The 25468-nt window shown below is 63.3% G+C and overlaps 2 protein-coding genes across 4 annotated transcripts in view; both read left to right on the forward strand.

Moving 5' to 3' along the window:
- The window catches only part of RNF157 (ring finger protein 157), a 68048-nt gene extending 59019 nt beyond the window's left edge, over positions 1-9029 (forward strand). For 2 of the 3 annotated variants that reach the window (XM_036340752.1, XM_036340754.1), the window contains 2 exons: positions 1639-1749; positions 6391-9029. In XM_036340752.1, coding sequence (XP_036196645.1) covers positions 1639-1749; positions 6391-6512 — 233 coding nt within the window. In that variant the 3' untranslated portion in view covers positions 6513-9029. Of the gene's footprint in view, positions 1-1638; positions 1750-4823; positions 4864-6390 lie in introns of all 3 variants that reach the window. The other variant, XM_036340753.1, reaches the window with a different exon arrangement.
- A 571-nt stretch (positions 9030-9600) lies between these two features.
- FOXJ1 (forkhead box J1) lies at positions 9601-14991 on the forward strand. The gene is made up of 3 exons (XM_036342193.1): positions 9601-10323; positions 10832-11496; positions 13189-14991. Exons 2-3 carry the CDS (start codon positions 10999-11001, stop codon positions 13954-13956), a joined length of 1266 nt encoding a protein of 421 aa, XP_036198086.1. The 5' UTR covers positions 9601-10323; positions 10832-10998; the 3' UTR covers positions 13957-14991.
- Positions 14992-25468: the final 10477 nt, after the last annotated feature.

A 25468-nucleotide genomic window follows, 5' to 3' on the forward strand; every position in this document is an offset into this window, starting at 1 on the left:
AGAGGACGGCTCCCCCTTTACGTGGAACACATTCCGAAGCTTCTCGGGCAGCTCCCACCGCCTGCCTTCCTGCTCCGGCCCCCAGCCAGGTCCCCCAGAGCTCTCAGCGCCCTGAGTGCAGCAGCGGCGATGCTGTCTCCTCCGCGTGGGAGAAAGGACTCAGGCTGCAGGTTTGGTTTTGCTGTAGCGAAGGAGGAGGCTGGCGTGGCCGGGACAGGGATCCCAGGAGCCAGCAGCACAGGGCAGGCGGGTCCGTAGCCGCCGGAATGGTTTTCTCAGGCCTCCAGGACGCCCTCCGGTGGAGCGTGGAGCGCTGTGGTTTCTAGTGCGGACCAGAGGAGGGGTGGCCTGCAGAGAAGGGAGTGAGGAGAGGGGGTGGGGCTGGGCCTGGCCCCCCAGGAGATGGAACCCAGCTCTCCCCTCTGCTCTGAGGCGCCTCCGCAGAAGGACACCTCCAAAGCAGACCCGACCCGCGGGGTGCAGACGCCACCCTCATCGCTTCTGCTTCAGCGCTGGCCGTTGCTTGGGGAGTTCAGGGTGCGCATGCGGACTTGGCCACTCTGCCTGGCCAAGTCGCCCTGAAGGAGGGGATGGCCGCCAGGCGGGGCCTCCGCCGTCCTCTGCACAACGAGGCCCATGACCTCAGTGCTCACGGCTCCCTTTGGGACTGTCCCCAACCCCCCGAATATCTGCTTCCGACAAGCTCAGGCCGCAGGTGCTTCTCCCTTGACGTCGTGTAGCCCATGATGGGTCTATGTGTCTTCCTTTCCCTTTCAGCAGGAAATAAAATAAAATAGAAAGAAGGAGCTAGCCCTGACCGGTTTGGCTCAGTGGATAGAGCATTGGCCTGCGGACTCAAGAGTCCCAGGTTTGATTCCCGTCAAGGGCATGTACCTTGGTTGCGGGCACATCCCCAGTAGGGGGCCTGCAGGAGGCAGCTGATTGATGTTTCTCTCTCATCGATGTTTCTCTCTATCCCTCTCCCCTCCTCTCTGTAAAAAATCAATAAAATATTAAAAAAAGAAAGAAAGAGGGAGCTTGAAAAAAATAACTGCTAAAACTCTACCCTCCCCGCTCACATGTCCGTAGGTTTCTGGCCAGTCCCCTTAAAACGTCCTCAAGATAACAGATTTTATCCCATAAAGTCCCATAAGAAGATGGATCCTAACTTGGTGCATGTGGCGATTCTGACTTGACATGCAAACTTAGGGAACCTGCGAGACCTGCGATTGTTCTGGTATTTAGCATTTGCAGAGCCCTGTGGTCACAAGCACACCCGACAGCACCCACAGACACAGGCAGGAGTAGGGCAGCTCTGCGGGCGGGTCCCCAGCTCCTCCCGCCCCTGGCAGAGCTCCCGGCTGTCAGCAGCCCTCCTCCCCCAGGCTCCGGCTCCTGCGGAACAATGGCTGGAAAGGGGCCAGTGAGGGAAAGGGCAGGCTAGGTTGAGAACGCGAACATGCACACACAGTTACATTCCTTATTGTCCACTCTTTACCCACTTAATTACTGTCTTTTTTTTTTTTTTTAAACACATGATTCGGTTTGTTTGTCTCCATCCTTAAGATGTTTATGTTCAGGACAGCAGAGCAGAGACGCATCCAGCGCGCCCGTCTAACTGCGTGAACTCCCTTACAGGCCAGAGGACGTGCGCGTTTCTAGGCATGGAGTGTGACAATAACAATGACTTTGACATCGCAAGCGTGAAAGCACTGGACAATAAGCTGTGCTCTGAGGTCTGCTTACCCGGTGAGTGGCAGTCTGCTGAACGTGAACTTGGTGGGAGTCGCTCCCCTGCTCACACCCCTGCTCTCACCCCGGGGCGCCCACCTCCTGCCCTGCCGCTCCTGCAGAAGCTGCTGCTGAAAGGAAGTGTGTGCCCCGAGGGCGAAGGTCAGGCCGGGAGGAGGGAGCAGCTCTCCCTCTCCTTCCCATCTTCCCCGTCTTCCTGACGGGCCCCTCCATCGCGATCTCGCAGATCCCATGGTGGGCGGCCTGGCCTGTGTCCCCCACAGGCGGTGTGGAAGGCAGCCAGAGCCCCTGCGAAGGGCACCCGTGGCTCCTCGGCAGGAAGGTGAAACCAGCGTGTTCTCGATGAGCGAGGGGCTCCATGACCGTGAGCTTGGGGGACCAGGCGCCTTGTACTTATCAGCTCTGGATCCCAGAGGAGAGGTCAGGGCTGGAGGGTGGCCGTGCCCCCTGGAGCCCTAACCTTCCATTTCATCAGGGCTGTCAGGGCCCCTTCCTCCTCCTCACGACGCTACCGGGAACCCAGGCCGACTTCCTGCAGAGGAGCCGCGCTGCCCTCTTCCCCCCGCTGTGCCCACGTGGGGGCTCCCCGAGCCGCTTCTCCAAAGCCCGGGCCTGCCCACGAGGACTCGGTCAGACTTGCCCTCCGGGTTTTACGGCAGACGCTGTCCCTCACACGTGTGCTCCATCATCGCTCCGCCGGCCCCTGAAATGGAGACATTTCAGCCTCAGAGCAGCCCCCTGGCATCGTGGTCCAGTGCTTTACGCGTTCCGCCAAGTGGCCACGGCTTTGGGGCCACACGGCCGCCTGTGGTTGCCACGCTCCATCGGCCTGGGAAGGACACGGTCCGCACGGTCGGGCCGCAGGCAGCGGGGCCTCGGAGGCGCGCCCTCCGGCCTTTCCCGGGCTCCTGGGTCGAGGGCTGACCCAGGCCGGGCTGGACGTCACTTCCTGCCTCCCATCCCCACCTCGCTTCTGTCTGTCCGTTTGTTTTCCGCGTCTTTTTCGGTTCTCTGGTGTCCTGTAGGCTGTGTGTGGAGGCTCACGTCCGCTCTGTGCCAACACTGTCCTCCGGCTACGCCGCCCGCCCCCGCGCTTGCTGGGCCTGCGCGCATCCCAGCGCCTCCCGCTTCGGTTCCATCCCTAACCGGCAAGGGCCCGTGTTCCATAGACTAGGATTTTTCCAAGAAAAAAAAACTATTTGGGAGGATATATCCATTCCTGTTCCAGAGAAAGGGGGTGCTTCTGTGCAAGGGTCCTGGGGCGGGTTGGTCCGGCCGCAGATGGCATCTCTGCCCTCGCTCCGCTGTGTGTCGGCTCACTGGGCGTGCGTGCGTGCGTGCGTGGGAGAGAGTCTAGGTTCCTGCTCCCCTTGAGGGCCCCCCTCCCCCCCACTTGTTGGCAGAGGGAGCTGCTGGGAGTTGTTGGAGCCAACCAAGCTGCTGGAAATGCGAGTGTATTCCCTCTGCTTCCGCCTCTTCCTCACCCTGCGGCCAGCCTGCTGGTTAACATTCAGTCCCTCTCGGCGTCGGGGAGGGAAGTGAGACAAGGAAGGGAGGAAGGACCCCTGGGGTTCCTTGTGGGGACCTGAGATTAAAGTGGGGTCACGGCTGAGACCAGACACGCGAACCAAACCAAGCGCTGTGATGTCTGTTGGGAGAGGGACTCGGTGTAAGCGCTTGAGGTGTCTGTCCGTTGTCCCCTCGCCAGAGGTCCGGGGCTCTCAGGAGTCTGGTCCGGCCGGGAGCACCATGCGGGGAGCAGAGTGCTGGGGAACCCTCCGGAAGTGTCCGCGGGGTTCGTGACAGGCGTACCCGCTTTGGTAGGTCCCCTGGGATGGAGGGGCCTCGGCCTTAAGGTCAAACTTCATCCCACGATGGAGATCCCCAGGTTCCTCCCCGCCGGCCGGCCGGCCGGGCTCCTCGGGCCTGTGGGCTCCAGACGGCTTCCCTTGGTCTCTGTTTCCCTCTCCAAGCAGAGGGTGCTCCCCTCGAGGAGGGCCCATGAGAAGCAGAGCCGGGGGCACCCCACTCTCCCTGTCCCCATCACCCTCCATGCTTGCGGGTGCTCGGCCGGAGGCGCAGCCAGCTGGTGGCGAGGCCCACACAGGTCCCCGTCAGAGCGATGCCCACAGGGCACCTGTGTCTCTGAGCCTCTCGTCCCCTAAGAAGCCTCCGGGGTTCTCGGGCCGGACGCCCGGGGGCGGAGGGTGCTCCCTGGTTGTTGGAGAGGCTCTGCTCTCCAAGGGCGGGCAGCGAAGCGGAAGGGGCAGGGTGAGCAGTTGGGAATTCTGAGGCCAGCGAAGGAGTGGCGGGTCCAGGGGACCGGACGGGGTGGCAGCGGTCGTTCAGCGAAAGCCTCTGGGAGGTTGATGATGGGAACGAGCGAAGATGACGGGTTCAGTCCTAGAAACACTGCAGTTTTGAATGGCCACATCGGGCAACCGTGGGCGTAGCTAACGAAACTGAAAATGCCTGTGGAGGCGAGTGGGTGACCCAGACCAGGAGGCTCCTGGGGAAGGCGGCACTCGGTAGAGACTGAGGAAACAGCCAGTTCACACACACACACACACACACCAGAAACCTCAGGAAAGGGGTGCCCTGAATGTGCTCCCCAAATCCGCCTCTAGAGGTCTCTTCACTCACCCATTTCTGGGTCCCCCAAACGGGAATTGAAGGGAAGCGCCTTTACCTGTCTCCCCCTGAGAGTTTAAACCTCTGAGCCCCGTTTTCTGGCCGGAGTCTCCCCAGCATCCGGGTTCCTTTCTGTGGCCGGGCTCGCCCCCTGGCCCGGGTGAGCGGAGGCAGCGTCCCCTGTAGGGAAAGGGCAGCCCAGGCGCATGGGTAGCCCCAGGAGAGCAGACGGCAGCCCGAGAGTCTGGAGGCCGCCCCGAAGGCAGCGGTGTCGGCCGGGGAGGGTTCTGGAATGGCCGTGTCTGCGGCGAGGGCTCGTGTGAGCTCAGCAGGAGCCGGGCCCGCGGTCTCGGGCGGGCGGCGGCGCCGTTTTGTTCTGTGCATGCGTGTGTGTCTTCGCTCCTGTTCACCATCTGCTTCTGGTCTTTCCCACCGCACAGCGCAGCTCCGGAGTCCTGCCCCCTAGACCCTGAGGACTAGGTATGCGACCCACCCCACTGTGTACAAGACACAGCTCGTGCCGCCTCGGGGCTCCACGTCACGGGCGGCCTCGCCTTCCCTTCTTGGCCCTGCGCACGCAGAGTGCCGCCCTCGCAGGGAAGGAGCTGCTGACCCCCATCCCCGACGCGGTACCCCAGGGACCAGCGGCCCCCCAATTCCGGCTGGGTGTGAGACACCTGAGGGTTTCCCTTCTGCTCACCCCTCTTCCCCGGGGCCCACCTCCCCGACTATCAGAGCCCTGAAAGCATTATCGCCCAGCACGTTTCTTGGAAATAAGCAGTTGATGCCGCTTAACCCCAGAGCCTCTGCCGCCAGAGGGTGTGGTTGGCTGGCCTAGCCTGCGGCCGGCCCCCCACATTTGTGAGTGTCCCCCCTCAAACTTGAATACAGCCAACCTCGGCCCCGCCCTGCAGAGTTGGTCGGCCCTGCTCAGGAGGTGGTCCAGGCACAGCGTGAGAAGTGGGGCGTCCATGTGGGCTGCAGGGGAGCCCTCCGACCCCCTGGGCCTCATCTGGCAGGGCCTGTGGAGCGGGTGGGGGCTCCGCTGCTCGGAGTCCCGAGTTAGGTCTTCCTCCTGCGCTGTGGGCAGCCTGGCCCTGCCTGTCCACGAGCGTCTCCCTGCGCGGATGGAGCCGGGCCGTGGGCAGGGAGGGCGGGCAGGGGGAGATGCGGAGAGGTGAGCATGCGGGGACAGAGCCTGGGGCACTGGCCGTTGTGCACCTTCTGCTAGTGGGCGCCCTGCTCGGCGCTCTCCCCATGACCTCACCCAGTCCGCAAGCTCATGCAGGGGGGAAGGCAGGAGCCAGGAGTGGAGCCCAGCCATCCTGACGGCAGGCTAGGCAGCCTGGGGAGTGGACAGAGGGGCAGTGGTGGGTGGGATGCAGAGTGCCAAGGAGAGAGAAGAGCCGCAGGGGCCTGAGGGGAGGGTGAGGAGTTTAGGGGTGACACCTAGGGGACCTCCAGTTTCTCGGCTAGTGCCTTCTGAGGTGGATGGCACCGGCGGATAACAAGCCTCGGCGGCTGCTCAGATCAAAAAAAAAGAGCGGCAGGTGTGGGGACAGGGTGCTGAAGCCATGGCACTGCCCCCCCATGCCTCTAGCACCCTGCTGGGCAGCCAGTCACTTCCTGCCCCGCCCTGCCCGCCCCCCCCAGCAGACACTCTCGGGGTGCAAACACTTCTTCCCATCGGAGGAAAGCTCAGCTGGGCCCAGTTTCCTTCTCGTCCAGCATAGCACGTGGGCTGACTTCAAAACAAGGCACTAAAGTGGGTCCCAGGGCAAGTCCACGAAGCGCGAAACAGCCTGCGTGTCCCTCTGTCATGGGGCGCAGAGGCCCCGTGGGGCAGGGCCGCCCACTTCCCGTTCCCTCTCCCGCGCTGTGGCCGCACACGCAGAGTTTCAGGTGACACGCATCCTGCCAGCCTCCATGCCGAGCTCCCGGCTGCCCTGCTGGAGACCCAGGGACCTGGCCGAGGTCTGGCCCTGTGACCTTCCTCTCTCTCCTCAGGCACCTGGCAGGCCGATGACAACGCGCTCAGTCGTCGGCACCCTCGGCGTCGGCGCCGGTCGTCCAGCAGCCTGGAGGATGCCGAGAGCGGGCGCTGCGTGTGGGGGCCTCTGGCCGTCTGAGAGCCCGCCCCAGGCCAGAGCCTCCTCCGGTCCCCACATCCCATCCTGGACTCACTGGACCATGGCCTCCTGGGCATCCTCAGCGGGACACATGGAGACTTTTACACCCACGTGGGAGCTGGGCGTGGAGGCCAGCCTGCTCCTCCCGGCCCCCAGCCTTCCATCACCAGGACCCCGGCCCTCTCCGAAGGGGCTGGAGGCCTCCTTCCTCCTCAGAGACCCTCTGGAACGTTCCCACTGTATCTTGATCTTCAGGGGAGCCATAGCCCACAGGCTGGCGTCTCAAGCATCTCTCTTCTCCGTGGCGGGTAGACCAGAAGGCTCGGAGTCTTAGCGGCTGCATTGCAGGCGTTTTTGTGTGTCAAGGACAACAACTCCAATTTGAAACCTCCAGTTCGGGGGGGGATTTGAGGGAGACACGTGAGAAGGCAAAGCCATGTTGCACTGTATGCGGAGTTTCCTTCAAGGACAAGAGAAATGGTACCAGCCCACCAGACGGTTGGTTGAAAAGACAGTTCTTGCTTCCAGCAGGCGAGCTGGTCTAAGCCTCATGTGAGTGTCTTGCTTAGAGAGGAGGCCTTGGACCTGAGACACGCGCCCCCTCCCCTCCCAGTTACATGACCGCCCTCGGGAGGGTCTTAGATCAGGTGCATCCGGGAAGGCCTGGGACACCACCCTAAGGTGACATTTCAAAACACATTTGTGACCACCTCTGTCCTGTGCGTGGAGCTGTCATCACTCTGGCCCTGTCCAGTGATATTCTTACCCGTTTCCCCGTCTCCACCCCTGTTTGTTCGTAGTTGAAGAGACAGGCTGAGAGGGGGGTGGACCAGGGACCCTCCAGCTGGTACCCAGGACTCCCCAAAGAAGCGGTGCGGAGCGCTGAGCTGGGGGCCGGCAGTGGGCTGGGCGCTGGTGGCAGGAGGCAGGGCCTTCACCCCTGGGAGTCTCCCCCCCATGTCCTCCCCCCCTCCGCCCCCCTGCCTTCTAGTCCTCCTGAGCCTGAGAGGGGCAAGGGGAGGGACTGCCTTCCACAGGCTCATTAGAGACTTAGAGAGAGTGTTCCAGTCACGTGCCCTCCCCCGCTCAGCCCAAAAGCTGGCGAGAGCAAGGCTGCCCGGGACCGTGAGTGCTGGGTCCCCCCTCTCAGCACTGGCTCTGATGAGTCCTCGCCGAGGCTTTGTTGGCCTTTGGAAAAGGTGGTCGAGCGCGGGCTTGGGAGGCAGAGCTGTAAACAGCAATGTGTGAGGCTGAGGCATGGAGCCCAGGCTATGCCCGTCCAATGGCTTGTCTTAGGATTTGGAACTGTCACCCGGAAGAGCTTCTCGGGGCCCTTGCCAAGCCTCCCAGGGAGCCCTGAGCCCTCGCTCGGCACCCTTCCGGCGGCCTTTTGCATGGCCGGGTGAGCAGGGCCCCCCTGCCGCCCAGTGGCTGTGGCTCACACTCTGCCTGGTCGGGGAGCCTGCTGTTCTGACAGGTGCCACGTGAGCCAAGCCGGAATGGAAGCTTCTGGATGGAGTTCCCACGTCCTCCCTCTCTGGAATCCTGCCGTGGACTCCACTGGTTTAGGCCCCACTCCGTGTCCCCCCCCCCCCCCCCCCGCCCCGGCCCTGGCATTCTTCCAGCCCCAGCCCCTTTCCTATTGAGATCTGAGCAATAACCCCACTCCCTGAGTTCCTCCAAGTTTGAGCCCCAGAAACGCCAGGAAAGGGGGCTTCCCTCAGCCTCGGGTAGAGGCGCACAGACCCACCTGCTCTCCCGGCACTGCCTTCACGGTGTGGTGTCACCTGAGATGAAGGAGCCGCAGGTTAACAGCAGCCACAGGGGCCAGGAACGCTAAGAGGAAGCCATCACCGTCACCCTTTCTGGGGGGTCTGTGTCCTCTCCCAGGGGGAGAGAGGCTCAGAAAGGTTCTTCTAAGCCCTGGTTCCCTACCCAAGACCTCTGGGCTACAGGATGGCCCCTCAGTCCTTGTTTTTCCGTCACTTCCTGTCCTCTGCCCCCCCCCGCCCCCCTTGTCCTCATTCAGATGTTGGCAAGCAGAGATATCGCCCCCAGAGGCTAGTCCTCAGCCTGAGAGGGGACAAGGCCGCTGCCCCCGAGAGAATGGACAGGCATAGGCTAACTGGAGGCCGGTCGCTCCTTCCTACCACGGGTCTGAGCTCCCCACGGCCTCCAGGTGGTGTGATCCAGGCCTCCTGACAGAGCCTTTTTCCATCCCACCGGAGTTCACACCCACACCGGGCACCTCTTGGGCACAGACCCACACACTTGAAGCCATCTCACCCGGAGAGAGCTAGGGTCCTGTCCGCCTGACCCTGGCCCCCTCGCTGCTCACCTTGCTTTAGGGTCTGCACCCCGGCTGTGTGCAGAGGTGTCTGTACGGTTGTGCCATCCGTGTACCCCTCATCCCTGGAGTTACGCTCATGGGTACGCGACAGTGGGGACGTCGGGATGCGGTGTTCATGGGCTGCTGCATGATTCTTAAAACGGAATAAAACTGTTTACAAGGAAGGAGAGCGCTGCTGCCGCGGTTGGTTATTGGTGAGAGTTCCTGTCTGACTCTCCCACCCCGTTTACCTCTTACACGGGAGAGTGTGGAGGGGAGGCGAGGGCAAGGGGCAGGGGAGGCCATGCCCCTGGGAGGGAGTGGATGTGCCATCCCCTGGGCACTGGCTTCCCTCCGCAGCCCTCCAGCGCCTGGGCAGAGGCCTGAGCCAGGAGCCCTCAGCCCCACCCTTGCCCTTAAACCCGAGAACTCCCAACACTGCAGCTCCTGCATAATTGAAGAGCAGGGAAGCTGGTGACAGGAGGGAGGGGGGGGGCGGGGGGCGGGGAGGGAGGGCCACAGTCCCTGTCACTTAAAGGGGGTGGAATTGTTGGGTTAAATGGCCTGGCTGGGAGAACTTGGGAAGTCCGCGGCTTCTCTGAGTTGTACCCGCTGGGTCTGCTTCCTCAGGTGTCTGGGAAGGAGGGAGGACTTCCGCAGAAGCCTCTGGAATGTCAGGGGTGGGGAGGCAGCCGCTTACCGGGAACGGGAGGGATGACCCTACCCGCCTTGGTGCGTCTGCGATCCGGGCGGGCCATGGCTGCGGACCTGGGCGGCAGGTGGCATCGGAGAGTCACACCTGCCCGCGGGCACCAGAGCCGACACGGGATCGGCAGAGAGGGACAGGCCGCGGAACGCGAGGAAGTGCCACTCGCAACCCGGAGGAGAGGCCCTGGGACCCCAGCGCACGGTTCCCGAGTCGGAGCCCGCTCTGGGCATTGCCCCGCGCCGCGGGCTGCGTCCCCGGAGCCGTAGACGCCTCGGTGCGGCCGGGACAGGAGGGGGCAGGGCGGGAGTGCGGGTCCTGGGGGGAACGGCTCCCCTGGGTGCCCGAGTCGGCAGGAGCGCCGAGCCGCGCGCTGCTCCGAAACTTGCGCGCGCCCCTCGGGCGGGAATGCGAGGCGCGGGCCGCGGGCGGGTAGGGGCCTGGGTGGCGCGGGAGAGGGAGGCAAAAGGAGGGAGTTCCAAGAGAGTTACCGCCGGAGAGAGTGGCAAGAGCCCGCGGTCACCTTGGAGACGTGCTGACCAATGGCAGCAGCGAAAGCTGTTTATGGGGGCGGGGCGTTGCCATGGCAGCAGGAGAAGCCTTTGGAGCGGCTACTTAATGCGGGTCCCGGGCCGCGGGCGTTCAGAGAGGCGCCTTCAGGCTGGGGGGACGACGAGGGGTGCTGCCGGGACCCTCAAGCTGAGGGCAGAGAGCCGCGGGGGTGGTGGTAACTTCTTCCAGAACCTTCCTTTAGCCCGGGCTGCGCTCTGAGCCAGGTAAGGGACTGAGAGGTCTGCGGGCCGCGGAAGGTGGGCGGCAGCGCGCTCTTCCGTGCGTCCCGCAGCAAGTGGTGGGCCTGGAAACTGACCTCTGCGGCGTTGGGGTACCTGGCTTTCCGCCCCGATCCCTTCCTTCCCCTGATCTCCCATCCGAATATCCCTTTTCAAAGATCAGACCACCTTCCCGGGCCCCCGCCCTGTCGTCCTGCCCTCGCGGGCTCCCTCGCCCCTTCCCCTGTGTTGGGGTGGGGGTGTCTGACTTCCCGCTCTTGCGGAGAACGGGACCGACTGGAATGCTCCTACCCTCTCCCTTCACTTGGCTAATAACCTCTTCCACCTCGAAGAGGAAATGAAGCGAGGCGGTCCCTGCGGGGGTCGGTCCTGTTTCCCAGACCTCAGCCCTAACACACCCTCGCAGCTGCGGGACGACTTTAGAGGAATCCCCCGCCCCCGCCCCCGCCCCCGGGGGTGGGAAAAGGCTCAGCTCCCGCCGCGGTCCCCGCAGGCCCCACGTTCGCATTCGGAGGAGGCGACCCCCAGGTCGCGGGATGGAAGCGCGCGTCCGGGAGGCGGTGTAACTGGAGCCGCGGGAGTCAGCGGGCCGGAGAGCGCGGCGGGCCACCGGGGCTCAGCCGTGGGTGCTGACCGCCCCTTCGGAGAGTCCCCGCAGACATGGCGGAGAGCTGGCTGCGCCTCTCGGGCGCAGGGGCGGCGGAGGAGGCGGGGCCGGAGGGCGGCCTGGAGGAGCCGGACGCCCTGGATGACAGCCTGACCAGCCTGCAGTGGCTGCAGGAGTTCTCCATTCTCAACGCCAAGGCGCCCACCCTGCCCCCGGGGGGCACCGACCCCCACGGCTACCATCAGGTGCCGGGCTCGGCGGCGCCGGGGTCCCCCCTGGCGGCGGACCCCGCCTGCCTGGGGCAGCCGCACACGCCGGGCAAGCCCACATCCTCGTGCACGTCCGGGAGCTCGCCCTCGGGGCTACAGGCTCCGCCCCCCGACGACGTGGACTACACCACCAACCCGAGCGTGAAGCCGCCCTACTCGTACGCCACGCTCATCTGCATGGCCATGCAGGCCAGCAAGGCCACCAAGATCACCCTGTCGGCCATCTACAAGTGGATCACAGACAACTTCTGCTACTTCCGCCACGCTGATCCCACCTGGCAGGTAGGGGAGCTGTGGGTTGCGGCGGCTCCTTCCCAGCCTCCTCCCGTGCCCCTTCCTCCTCCATTCTTGCAGGGACTCACTCTCTTCACTCCGATCCGGGTCAAGTAGCCAGGTCCCCACGGGAGGAAGGCCCTGGAGGGAGGCCCTGGGGGAGCCCAGTGCTTGGAAATGCCTCTCATTTGACTTAAGAGAAGGGGGCTGTTCAGAGGGCTTTAGGGCTGGGTGAGGATGCTGAGTTCAAAGGGCAAACACTTGTCACCCATCCAAGAGGCTCAGCCCAAAGACCAGGGCCAGACTTTGCCATGGACACAGCCCCCTGGGGGAAGGTGGTGATGGACGAGGGACACATTTTTGTCCCAAGTCCTAGAATTCCTAGACACTGCCCTGCCCAGGGACAGTTTTCAGGACCTGGCTCAGAAGTGGAAGCTGGAGCATCGGCCCACGCTCTGCCTTCTGCCTGGTTGCAGTTGGCTTGGGGGGCAGGGGGTCGAGTGCTGTGGGGTGTGAAGGCAGCTGTGTCTGAGAGCCAGTATGGGGCCTTCCTATAGCTGCTGCCCCAGCCCCCACTCCAGCAGCTCCCCAGTTTCCTGTCTCCACTCCTCCCCCTCCTCTCAGTCAAGCTCCCTGGGGAGACAATTACCTGAGCCAGGTGCTTCCCACAGGGGCTCTGCCTCCAGCTCGGGCTTCAGGCTCCAAGTCTCCGGAACCTGGCGCAGAGCAGCCCAGGGCCAGGCCGCCATGTAAACACCCAGCCTTGCCAAGGGGCACTACCCACCCGTCCGCCCCGCTGTCCAGGCCCCGACCCCTAACCCCATCCCGGTTTGGATAAGACGACGCAACTAGGAACGAATGCGGCAGGATGGTGATTTGCGGCGGGGCAGGCATTGCCCTGAGAGTCCGGGATCAGGGCCTGGTTGGGGACAGAGGCCCCGAGGACACCCAGACTCTCCCCTGGGGCACCCGCAGCAGCAGGCCGCACATCACAGTCCCCGCTACTCTTCACTTGCTTGGGCCCTGGCTGGGGCGAGGCCCTCGGCAGCCGTGGCGAGAAGGCAGAGACCCCTGCTCCACCCCCATCCCCCCCAAGCCTGCGAAGCCCCGACTGCAGGAAGTGGGCCCAGGAATGAGCGCTATGCTCTTTGCTGGGTAATAATCAACTGAGGCCAAACAGCCTGGTGGGAGGAGGGGCGTGGGGGGCAAGGCCCTGGCCAGCGGCTGGCTCAACAAAGGAGCCATCGGCTCCTACCACACCTCATCCCTACACACACTCCTGTGCACGCAGGCGTGTGGACACACACCCCCTCACACCTCAGGTCACCCCGTGCCGCCCACCCCAACCCTCTCACTCCACAAACAGAGAGGGCCAGCCAGGCCAGGCCCTGGGGGAGCTGAGGCGTTTGGCCAGAGGCTGCAAGTGGTGGGGTGAGGGGGGGCGGGCAGGACAGGGTGGCACTGAAACCACCCTGTAGCTCGGGGCTCGGATGACTGAGCCGGCAGATATCCCGGCAACAGGGAATAAAAGCCCCCCCGACGGCACTCCTGGCTCCGGGGGCCCTGTGGCCGGTGTCCCAGAGCCGCCTCCCCCTCCCCCACCGAGAGAAGAGGGGAGGAGACAGGCGGGAGGGAGCGCAGGCAGCCACGGACCCTTCCTCCCGGCTCAGCGTCCTCCTCCCTCCTCTGTCCTGTGCCCAGAATTCCATCCGCCACAACCTGTCCCTGAACAAGTGCTTCATCAAAGTGCCGCGGGAGAAGGACGAGCCGGGCAAGGGCGGCTTCTGGCGCATCGACCCCCAGTACGCCGAGCGCCTGCTGAGCGGGGCCTTCAAGAAGCGGCGGCTGACCCCGGTCCACATCCACCCGGCCTTCGCCCGCCAGGCCGAGCAGAAGCCCAGCGCCGCGCCCTGGGCCGGGCCCCTGGCCGTGAACACCGAGGCCCAGCAGCTGCTGCGGGAGTTCGAGGAGGCCACCGGGGAGGTGGGCTGGGGTGCGGGCGAGGGCAGGCTCGGGCACAAGCGCAAACAGCCGCTGCCCAAGCGGGTGGCCAAGGCGCCCCGGCCCCCCAGCGCCCTGCTGCTGACCCCGGAGGAGCAGGGCGAGCTGGAGCCCCTCAAAGGCAACTTTGACTGGGAGGCGGTCTTCCACTCGGGCGCCCTGGGGGGGGAGCTGGGCGCGCTGGAGGCCCTGGAGCTGAGCCCCCCGCTGAGCCCCGCCTCGCACGGGGACGTGGACCTCACTGTCCACGGCCACCACATCGACTGCCCCACGACGTGGGGGCCCTCGGTGGAGCAGGCTGCCGACAGCCTGGACTTCGACGAGACCTTCCTGGCCACGTCCTTCCTGCAGCACCCGTGGGACGAGAGCGGCAGCGGCTGCCTGCCCCCCGAGCCCCTCTTCGAGGCCGGGGACGCCACCCTCGCTGCCGACCTGCAAGACTGGGCCAGTGTGGGCGCCTTCTTGTAAGAGGCCGGGCCCCGCCCCCACCTGCGGACAGCACCCAAGTCAGGGCCCAGACTGCCCCCCAACACAGGCCCATGGAACCCCACTGCCCAGACAAGGGCTGGGCCACGCCTCCTGAGCTGGCACCACGGGGCCACACATCCCCCAGCCTGGGCTGCCCTCGGATTCCAGCCCCGGAGGCTGAGAACTGGGGCTCAGGACCAGTGACTCGCTGCCTCCCCTCCCGGCCCCCATACACACAGTGTTTCATTGACCCTCAGCTGTCCTGCCCCAGGGACCAGCTAATAGCCCTGGCCGTGAGCGCTGCGGCCTGAGGGGCCCTGGCGGGCTGGGGCCGGGGAGCCAGAGGACAGGGCCCACCTGGGCACTTTGGCTTCAAAAGGTTCTCCTTCCTCCATCCTCCCCCCCCCCCCCCAGGTCTCTATCCAGAAAAAATTCCCAGGTACAGCAAATGCTAATTAGATGACTGCAAATTAACCCCCGGAGGCCTCTCCAGGCAAAGCCTCCCAGGGCCAGCGGGCAGTAGGCAGCGGAGCTGGGAGGGGCGGAGAGGAGAGGTGAGGTCCGGGCGCCCATGGGGCAGGGAGACTTCCTAAGGCCTCCGGAGTCTTCTCCTGGCCCATCTCCACAGTGGGCAGGGGCGAGGTGGGAAACCCCTAATTTTTGAGCCCGACTGGAGGCTGACAGTAGTGAGGAGTTGGGGTTCTGGGGAGTTGGGGGCAGGGGTAGCCAAGCTTCAGGGGGGAGGGGAAGACAGACTAACGTAGTGAGTGTCACTATAGCTGAGGTTTAACTGGAAGGGATGCCCAGCTTGCTATAACCACTGGGGCCAGGAAGGGGTGGGGGTCGCCTGTGCCCCCCCTGCACTTGTGGGAGGGAGTGTCTCGCCGCCGCCCCCCCCCCCCCCCGCCAGCGCCCCAGGCTGCATCCCAAATCCATCCTCCTGCCCCACGGGGCAATTTAACCTTTTTCATGGAAAGTTATTTACAATAAATTTTTTTTTTTTGAAAATAAAAATTTTTTAAATCTGCAAATGGACCTTTTTGCAACTTTCTTTGGGAAAAGGCAAGGGCACCGTGAGGAGGGGGGTTTCTCGTCAGTGCTGCAGGGGAAGGGCTGGGAGGGAGTTTGGGGGTCACTGAAACATGCCCCCTGATGACTGTCCCAGGGAGAAAGGGGAGAGGCAGCCTGAGGGCTCCCCTGCAGCCCGGGCCTCAGTGCCCCCATCTGCACAATGGGGATAAGCACACCCACAGCCCCCAGGAGTGTGTGAAAAGGAGGCACCGCCCCCTCCCGCCCTGGGGACTCACAAAGGCCGCTCCTGCCCAGGGCTCCGCTGAGCGTCCCGCCGTGAGGGCCTGCCTGGGCTTGCCTGCCTGAATGTACCCTCCCTGGCCTGGGCCAGTCTCCAGCACCTCCCTCCCTCGGTCCCCTCCTGGAGGGGACAGGGTGTGAGGTCAGAGGGCCCCGTCCCAAGGCCCCACTCCCACCCAGCCCGTGCCTTCCCTCCCAGGCCCAGTGCAGGCTGGAGCAGGAGGCGGCCACCGGGGAAGCTTATATGCCCAGACCCTCCCCCCTCTCTCACACTGGCCGGTCTGCTCTGTGAGGAACCCAGCCTACCAGGGTTCTGATGGGGAAACTGAGGCGCAGAACATGTGTTTGAGTGACAGTGTGGCATCTCTCAGTCCCCGCCCCCCAGCTTTGTCTGGAACCCACCTCTCCACTCAGCCCCACAAGAACACCCTGGGGGTGCACAGCTCCTCCCCCAGCGCGCGGGCACACACACACACACACACACACACACACACACACGCACACACACACACCCTGGCACAAATGGGCATCTCCTGCACAGTCCTGCCCAGCCTCCAGGACCCCTTTCTCCCTTTCTCACCCAAGCCCTTTCTTTCCCTTCACTGGGGCTTGGCTCTAGGCCAGCCTGCATTCCCCTTGCTAACTTGCTGCTTTCACTTGCTAATGATTCCAAATATTTCAGAAGGGCGCACGCTGCAGGGCCAGTGGGGTTGGGGCCTTGCTGAGCCCAGAAGCCAGCCCAGCCCCTTCCCACAGCAGACTGAGGCCGCCTCACTCCACGACTCCTTTCAACCCCCACCACCCACCAGCCCAGCTCTCTACTGGCCCCCGGTAGTGGGGAAGTAGTGGGGGGGGCCTCTGGCCTTCTTCACTGGCCCCCAAGATCAGCCTCCAGCCCTGGCCAAAGGGGTTACATCTCTGATTGACCGGTGGGCGTGCCGCCCTCTCCCCCACCTCGCCCTCTCCCCCACCTCACCCTCTGCCTCCGCTGTGCTGGGGGGAGAGGGGCAAGGTCGGGCAGGCAGAGCTGCCCAAGGCGGTGAGGACAGGCCGAGGAGTGCGCAGAGGTGGGGCTCAGCCCTGGCTGTAGGGAAATGACCAGGCGCCCCTGAAAATCTCTGTGCTGGGGCCCAGGCACCAACACTGATTCAGGGTCCCCAGACGCTACCAAAGCCGAGGGGGCTGGCGCACTGGGCTTCCCACTCGCTGAGCAGGCAGCATCTGCAGAGGGAAAGTGTGAGTTTCAGAGCCCGTCCCTCCTGCTTGTCCCTGCCCCATGGCTTTTAGTTTTATTTTTTATTTGTTTATACACTGAGTGGTCAGATTATTATGACCACCTGACGTTTGTAGGCAAATTAGCTATAATTCCTCGCTGAAGTTGCTAGAGGGCCAGACCATTATACATAGGGAAGCAGGCTGTTTACCAAGACAGCAGAAGTGATTTTTTTTTCTGAAGATATGGGTAAACAACGCGAGTGATTTAACAGCCTTTGAATGTAGAAAATATATATGTGCTGGGAATTGAGCCGGCAACCCAGGCATGTGCCCTGACCGGGAATCAAACTGACGTCCTGGTTCATAGGTCGATGCTCAACCGCTGAGCCACGCCAGCCGGGCATGCCCTGGTGGCTTTTTAAGAAGCTGTTCATTTACCTCATAGTTACTGATGGATTCGACGTGACCCCAGTCAGAATAACTGCAGCATGTGACAGTGAGCTGCAGACACAACGCCCATTAGCACAAACTACTGGAGTGTGTATGTCCTTAGAGCAAGGACAGTCCTGCAAACCCTCCTGCCACCATCACCATCGGGACATGGACATTGACCTGGTAACCCCATCTCACCACCGACCCATTCAAAGTTTGCAGATGGCCCCACTGATGCCCCTCTCCGGCCCAGCACCCCAATCCAGGGTCATGAGTTGCACTGGGGGGGTTCTCTCTCTCTCTTTCTCTCTCTCTCTTTCTTCTTCTTCTTCTTCTCTCTCTTTAATATATATATGTTTTATTGATTTTAGAGAGAGGGGAAGGGATAAGGATAGAGAGACAGAAACATCCATGAGAGAGAAACATCAATCGGCTCCTGCACGCTCCCTACTGGGGATCGAGCCGCAACCCTGGCATCTGCTCTGACCGGGAATCCAACCGGTGACCTCTTGGTTCATGGGTTGATGCTCAAAATCACTGAGCCACACCGGCCGGGCAGTCCTGTCTCCTTTAAGCTGTGGCTTTGAGCAGGTTCCTCATCTCCTTTAATCCCCACCTCTGAGGTGAGAAGCCCCTAAACTACTTCACTCTTAGGTGTTGGGGCAGCCCTTCGCAAAGAAGAAGCTGCTTTTCTGCCTCCTAAGTGGTCCCCTTTGCCCCAGCTCCCATGTGATGCGGGGGGGAGGGCAGGAGCTTGGAGCTGAGGCCCTTGCCCTCCCTGCCCAGAGCACATCCTGCTCCCCTGGCCAGGTCCCCACAGGCTCCAGCCTCCTGGGATCCCCTCAGCCTCGGGCTCCGGGCTGTGCCGCAGCAGAAGGCCAGGCGCCTGCAGAGCTGAGCTGAGGATGGGACCCCTCTCCACCCCCCACCCACAGGCACAGACTTTCAGAAGGAAGAGAGGGAGCTGGGGGGCAGGAAGAGGGGGTGTGAGGGCAGGTGGGGAGGAGGTGGGCAGGAGCCAGGCGCCCTTCCATTCTGGGCCAGGCCCAAAGGTAAACAGGTGTATTTGGATTCGCAGCAGGGGGCAGCGGGCAGGCCTAAGCCTGTCTGGGGTGGAGTTGGGGGGGGGGGGGCGCATTAACAATGGGGTGGAGAGTGGCCCAGGTCCTGCTGACACATTCTTGTGTAATGATGAGGAGAAAACGCAGGTGACAAGGGAGGGGAGGCACCCTGGGGGTCTCTGTGAGGCCACCCATGCTGGGGCTGCGCTGACTGTGTGAGCCAGGAGGCACATGGGGGCCCTGGGGGCCACCACCCTCCTGGGGCACATGTGTCTGTCCCACTCAGGGGCTCCAGGTGGGACAGGGACAGGTCAGAGTCACCCAGCGGGCATGCTGGGGCCTGAACTTTCCTGTGTGGTCAGCAGCGGGCAGGGATCGGCTGGAGGGCACTGTCCCCCGGAAGCCAACCAGCCTGGGGGATGCGGTGCAGGGAGAGGCTGGTGCACACTCACCAGGGGTGACAGGACCAAGGTCTCCATGCCCTGCCCCCAGCTCCGCACAGCCCCTCGCCCTGCCCCACGCTAGCTCGCTTGCTCAGAGCGCAGGAGGGGCTCAGACCCTCTTTTCCCTGGAAGGAAGCAGCTCCCTGAGCTCCCGGGACAGCAAGACTCCAGTAACTGGGGAGAGCAGGCCGCCCGCACACAGCACCCCCGCCCATGGCCCCCAGGCCCCCAGGGCCCTTTGAAGCCACAGCGACTGCCCACAGCCCTCCAGGCTGTTTGCCCAGGGAGCGAAGCTGAGCAGAGGCTGCTGTGTGTACGCAGAGCCACCCACGGGCTCTGTCAGGGGGCCTGCCCCGCCCCAGACCACCCTGCCCTCTTCCTGCCTCATCTGGGCACCAAGCCCGGTCCCTATCCCCACATGATATTCCCGTTTCGCCAACTTGCTTAAAGTTGCTGTGCTGGGCCAGGGTGGGTGGGTGGTCCCAGCGGCGGGAGGAGTGGCATACAGACCCTGCCTCAGAGTTGCCCATCTCAGAAGCTCTGGGGTCTGCAGACTCCCGCGGGCACAGAACCTCCTGTCTTGCTGCTTTCTACATTTGCAGCATCAAGCACACAGCCCGATTTCCTAAGGAATGAATGAATGAATGAATGAATGAATGAGTGTGCTGGCTGGGCGGATGGATAAAAGGTAGAGAAACAGCCAAGGAGCCTTGGCAGGTTTCAACTGCAGACAGGAAACACGAAGGGGTTCCCAGCCAGTGGGGCTGGGGCTGGGGCTGGGGGTTTCTGGGGGCCCCGGGCTGCAGAGGTTGGGGAGAGAGCAATCAGGTGAGCAGGGTCTGAGTGGAATGCCCCACGCTGCCCTGCTCTGGATGAGTCAGCAGCCCTTTTGCTGACCCTGTGGGTGTGGGTGGGGCAATAAAAGGGACCGCGGGGGCCTTGAGTGGGCCTGTGGCTGGTGGGAGCCAGGTGGGGAGGGAGGGAGAAGGGACATGGGGCAAGGAGGAAGGGGTGGAGGGAGGTGGAAGAAGCCTGCCCCATTCTCATCTGCTCCTCTGGCCCCCCATTGCCCTGGGGCCTCTGTCCTGGGAGTGAGGATCATGGCGAGCCAAGAGGCAGGGCTGGTGTGGAGAAACCGGCATTCAAGGACCCCTCCCCCCCAAAAAACCACAGGGTCAGCAAGCGGGCCTTTCACCTATTTACATCCCAGCTACAAGGTCACCAAGACAGAGTTGTGCCCAGCTCAGCTGTCCCTGCCTGGTCCCACCCCACTGTGCACCAGGACGGGCCCTGGTGGACCTGCTGCCCAGTCTCTAGCTGAGGCCAGGAGGTCTGTGAGGCCTGAGAGCAGAGCCTCCAGTGTCTGGGATTGGCTGAAGATTAACCTTGGCCTGGTGGGGTGGCCTGGGGGGGTGGCCTGGGGGGGTGGCCTAGGGGGTGGCCTGGGTGGGTGGCCTGGGTGGGTGGCCTGGTGGGGTGGCCGTCTGTGAGGCTGGGCCCAGAGCTGGCACTGTCTCACCAGGAAAGCGGGGTGGAGGCCACCCGTTCAAGGCCAGTCCTGGAGAGAGGGGGTGGCGTGCAGGCAGTGTCCTGGGCCAACTCACCGAGGGCCAGGGCTCATGCCCCATCCACGTTCCCCGGGTCTCTCTGGCCTCCCTATTACACATGTGGGTTCCATTGTCCTGAGTGGGACACTGGGGGTCTCCCAGCCCCGGAAGGAATCCAAGGAGGGGAGAGAGTCACCAGCTAGGCCCAGCACCCTGGGAGCGGCAGGTCATGAAGAGCAGCAGCCCCCACTGGCCCCCACCTGGCCCCACTGGCCCCCACTGGCCCCCACCTGGCCCCACTGGCCCCCACTGGCCCCACTGGCCCCACTGGCCCCACTGGCCCCACCAGGCCCCACCAGGCCCCCACTGGCCCCCACCTGGCCCCACTGGCCCCACCTGGCCCCACTGGCCCCCACTGGCCCCACTGGCCCCCACTGGCCCCACCAGGCCCCACTGGCCCCCACTGGCCCCACTGGCCCCACCAGGCCCCACCAGGCCCCCACTGGCCCCCACCTGGCCCCACTGGCCCCACCAGGCCCCACTGGCCCCCACTGGCCCCACCAGGCCCCACTGGCCCCACCAGGCCCCACTGGCCCCCACTGGCCTCACTGGCCCCACCTGGCCCCACTGGCCCCCACTGGCCCCCACTGGCCCCACCAGGCCCCACTGGCCCCCACTGGCCCCCACCTGGCCCCACTGGCCCCCACCAGGCCCCACTGGCCCCCACCTGGCCCCACTGGCCCCCACTGGCCCCACTGGCCCCACTGGCCCCACTGGCCCCCACCTGGCCCCACTGGCCCCACCAGGGCTCAGCTCCAGGGCTCTGCCACCCTCTGGCCCAGCGAGCTCCCGCCCGAGGCAGTCTGGGGAGGGGCCCAGGGCTCTGTGTGGCTGGTTCCATGTGGCCTGGACCAGGGAGCAGGCCAAGCCCTCAGTTAGCAGAGGAGGAAACTGTCCTCTGGTCTCACCTCTATCCCTGGAGCGGTGTCCCCATGACCTGGGGTCAGAGCCCAGCTGAGAGCAGTCCCTACCCTGGGCTTGAACTTTGACCTCCACCAAACTCCCAGCCCAGCTCCCAGGCCCCTCCACAGAGATGACCTCCACCGGGGAAGGGGAGTTCCAGCCTAGGAGGCGAGCCAGGCGTGAGTGACCCCCAAAGATGCGGCCACACACGGGAAATCAGTCCAGCCTGAAGGTGCAGGCCGGGGCAGACACTGCCGCGCCCCAGGTGGCGGATGGCCGTGTGAGTTAGTGAGTGAGTGGAGCCCACTTGGGGAGGGGCGGGAGGACACTGCGGAAGGTCAGCCCAGGGTATGCGTGGAGACAGCAGAGCCTGCTGGTGAGCGGACCCACCGACCGGAAGGCCCGGGGCCGGTGAAGGTCAGGTTAAAGCCCAGAGGTGCAGGGAGCTCCAGGACTGAGCCGGAGAGGAGCGGGGAGAGCGGGGACCAAGCCCTGGAAAGGGCGGTGGTCAGGGCTTCTTGTCCCCGCTCCGGACACACACCTGCTCCAGGCAGGCCCGCCCCAGGCGCCCGCGGGGAGAGTCCACGGGCCGACGGGCTCCGGGAGGAAGCCAGCGTGCGGCCAGGAGGGCCCGGGCCTCCCGTGGGGGTAGAACCCACAGGGCGGGAGGGTGAGGGTGACGGGGTGGGGACGCGAGGGGGGGCGCTGAGCCTGGCACTGAGAAAGCGCTGAGTCACGTTCAAGGCGAACGGCCCCGGGGGAGCCAGACCTTCCCGGCTGGGGCTGCGGGCTGTGAGAATGCGCCCCAGGGTGGGGGGCGCGGGGTGGTGGGAGTCCGCCCGGGGGGCCCACGGGGCGCGAGGGCGCGGGGCGGCGGGGGCGCGCACAGTGCGGAGTGCGCGGGGCAGGCGGCGGCGGGGGCGCGCGGGGCGGCGGGGGCGCGCGGGGCGGCGGGGGCGCGCACAGTGCGGAGTGCGCGGGGCAGGCGGCGGCGGGGGCGGCGGGGGCGGCGCGGGGCGGCGGGGGCGCGCGGGGCGGCGGGGGGCGGCGGGGGCGCGCGGGGCGGCGGGGGCAGATGGCCCCGAACCTCCGCGGAGGCTGTCGGGCGCCGGCGTCTTCCGTTGCCTGGAGCCGCGGGGCCGACATGCCGCGGGTGGCACCGGCTGACACTGCCTCGGCCGCTGGCTCGGACCCCGCTCCCGGCCGGTGGGGCCGTGGGGCAGCGGAAAGAGAGGCCGGGGCGCTGGCCAGCCACATGCCTCCTCGCGCCCCGAGTTTTCTCGCTTATCGGCTTCCCCCCGCCTCCACGTCCGTCTCCGCTCCAGACCCGCTGGCCCCTTATCCACCTGCCCTCCGTCCGCTCCTCTTCCCTGCACCCCTCCCCGGACAGCCAGCTCGCGGGGCGCGGCGGACGCGCACAGGCGGTGTCGGGCGCCCCCTCGTGGCCGCCTCAGGCCCTCCCCGCCCGGACTGGGGTTCAGCTCCTAGGTTAGCGGGGGAGCGCGCCCCCCTGCGGCACAGCCGCGTCCTCAAAACCCTCCCAGAGGCTTCTGGAAAGCAGCAGGGGCGTCCTGGAGCCTGAAGATGCCCCAAGGGAGAGCAGGCGGGGAGGGCAGGAGTCAGCCGCCACGTGGGACATACTCCCACCTGCTCCCGGGGCCTGCCCTGCCCACGGTGACAGGTGGGGGGGACTGGGGTGCACAGAGGGAACAGCGACTCTCCCCGCTGCTCTGCGAGGTGTGCCTGCTCCCTGCGAGCATGTTGCGGTGATGCTCAGGCCCCGGAAGCTCACAGCTGCCTCCAAAGGCGCATGAACCTCCTTCCTCTCGACTCCCCACTCTGGGAACACCCGCTCCCGCCTCCCCCCCAGGTGGTCTCATCCCCGCGGTCCTCCCTCCTTGCCCCTGCTCCTCCCTTGGCCTCCTGGGTTTAGCCATCACTTAGTTGTTTGTTTACTTGCTCATCACAGATGTGTGGCTCACCCTCCGCAGGTGCGGGGCAGCCCAGGCCTTCCTGTCACCCTCCGGACACCGCCTGCCCCCGCAGCCTAGCTTTCCTCTCACTGTTGTCACTCGGCCTTTGCATCTCGCCCGCCTTTGATCTGCCCTCAGCGAGGTCCAGCCCCGGCCTGTGCGCCCTCCCTCTGGGCTGTGGGCCACTTCACAAGCTCCGCCAGGAGGCCCTGGTCCAGCCTGCCAGCCCTCCCTTTCCCGGGTCACACTTGGCCTCCATGCCTCAAGGGGGCATGTCCCCTGGGGACACCCCCAGCCTCTTTGAGGACCTGAGTTCAAGCCAGTTTACTCAGGGGGATTCAATTTGCAGTTGGGAAAATGCTTTTAAAGCTCACCTGGAGGGGGAGAAAAAAAAGGTGTACTCTGAAGTGAACATGCAGGCTCCAGGAAAGGGTATATTTTGTTGTTGTTAATCCTCACCCTAGGATATTTTTCCATTGCTGTTTTTAGAGAGAGTGGAAGGGAGAGAAGGAAGGAGGGAAGGAGAGAGAGAGAGAGAGAGAGAGAGAGAGAGAGAGAGAGAGAGAGAGAGAGAGAGAGAGAAGGTTATTCTGTGTATAATATGCCTGGGTTTGTATAACTCCATCCAGAAAGTTATAACTGTGGTTCCTTCTGAGACAGGGTAACCGCCTGGGGGTCAAGGCAGAGGAGGGCATATGTACCTTCTTCGCAGTTTGGGTAGAATTACATTGAATTTTAAAACATAGTTTTAAAGCCAAATTGTAGCTTTGGCCGGTGTTGCTCGTTTGGTTGGACCGTGCACTATAAAGGTGGCGGGTTCGATTTCTGGTCAAGGCACATGCCCAAGTTACACGTGTGGGAGGCAGCCGATCAATGTTTCTCTCTCATAATGTCTCTCTCTCTCTCTCTCCCTTGCTCTGAAATCAATATGTAGCCTGGCCAGTGCGGCCCAGTGGTTGAGCATTGACCTCTGAACCAGGAGGTCACGGTTCAGTTCCAGGTCAGGGCACATGCCTGGGTTGTGTGCTGGATCCCCAGTAGGGGGCGTGCAGGAGGCAGCCGCTCAATGATTCTCATCGCTGTTTTGTGTGTTTTTTTCATCTTCGATGTTTCTCCCTCTCCCTCTCCCTTTCTCTCTGAAAATTGAGAAAATTTTCAAAAACTTGACCCCACACGCGGCTGGAAGCACACTAGAAGCTTCCTTTGCTCTCTCTTCCGTAAGAAAGCGCGCAACAGCTGTCCGCTCCTGGGCCTTCTTTCATTTTATATATAAAAGGTTTTCAAGAAGAAGAAGAGAAAACCACTCCTCTGACCACTCTGTCAGATGGCATTGTTGATGGCTGGTGGTTTCTAAATGAAACAAAAAAGAATCTATTTTTTTTTTTTATCATTACCAAAAAAAGGGAAAATTTGTTTTCTTAGAAGTGTTAGCAATAGAGAGGGGACTTAAACTCACAGTCTAGAAACTAGAGAAACTTGAGCATCCCTTGTACTCTGAAAATGTTTTCCTTTTTTGCAATGCATCTCTCATCTTTAATTTTTAAAAATATATTTTATTGACTTTTTACAGAGAGGAAGGGAGAGGGATAGAGAGTTAGAAACATCGATGAGAGAGAAACATTGATCGGGTGCCTGCTGCACACCCCCTACTGGGGATGTGCCTGCAACCAAGGTATATGCCCTTGACCAGAATCGAACCCAGGACCCTTCAGTCCGTAGGCCGACACTCTATCCACTGAGCCAAACCGGTTAGGGCCCTCTCTCATCTTTAAATGGCTGTAATCCCAGGGAGCAGACCCTGCTGTGGCTGTTGAGTCGCAGCATGCACATTTCCAGTATGGCCGGGGCCGCCAGGAAACATGAATCTGGAGGGATGTTACCCTTGGTACATGGGGGAAAGCACAAAGCCTGGAATTAGGAAGTTACCAAAGAAGGAACACTGTTCCTCCCCCGCCCTCCTTCCCCTGGAAAGGGAGCCTCAGCCGCAGCGGGGGGCTCGGCTATGGTGGGCAGCCTGGTGCCCTGCACAAGGTGGCGAAGGAAAACCGAGGCTCCGCACCTGCACTTGAACCACCGCTTGCTCCTCTGCGGAAGCAGCTTGTGCCGAGTCTCGCGGGGAATTACTGCATCAGTGTCTCCCCTGCATGCCTCACACTGGGCTGAGCATGAAGTTAAATTCATCTTTTCATTCTGACCACTTTTTTTTAGCTATGGTGGTCATAAAAATAACCTGCTTTCCACAGTGGCTTTTCTTTTTTTAAAAATATATTTTATTGATTTTTTACAGAGAGGAAGGGAGAGGGATAGAGAGCTAGAAACATTGATCAGCTGCCTCCTGCACACTCCCGACGGGGGATGTGCCCGCAACCAAGGTACACGCCCCTGACCGGAATCAGACCTGGGACCCTTCAGTCCGCAGGCCGACGCTCCATCCACTGAGCCAAACCGGTTAGGGCCACAGTGGCTTTTCCTGACCATCAGATTGGCAGCTTTGCAGAGCAACAAACCCACGTCCTGAGCCTGGGAGGAGGGCGGGATCAGACGTCCCCGCAGCTGCGTTGACTGAG

The sequence above is a fragment of the Myotis myotis genome, unplaced genomic scaffold (assembly GCF_014108235.1).
Source record: "Myotis myotis isolate mMyoMyo1 unplaced genomic scaffold, mMyoMyo1.p scaffold_m19_p_17, whole genome shotgun sequence".
NCBI lineage: Eukaryota > Metazoa > Chordata > Mammalia > Chiroptera > Vespertilionidae > Myotis > Myotis myotis.

Coding starts and splice junctions, on each gene's coding strand:
- FOXJ1 (XM_036342193.1), top strand. CDS start 10,999: ATGGCGGAGAGCTGGCTGCGCCTCTCGGGCGCAGGGGCGGCGGAGGAG. Junction 11,497..13,188: donor ACGCTGATCCCACCTGGCAG/GTAGGGGAGCTG, acceptor TCCTGTGCCCAG/AATTCCATCCGCCACAACCT.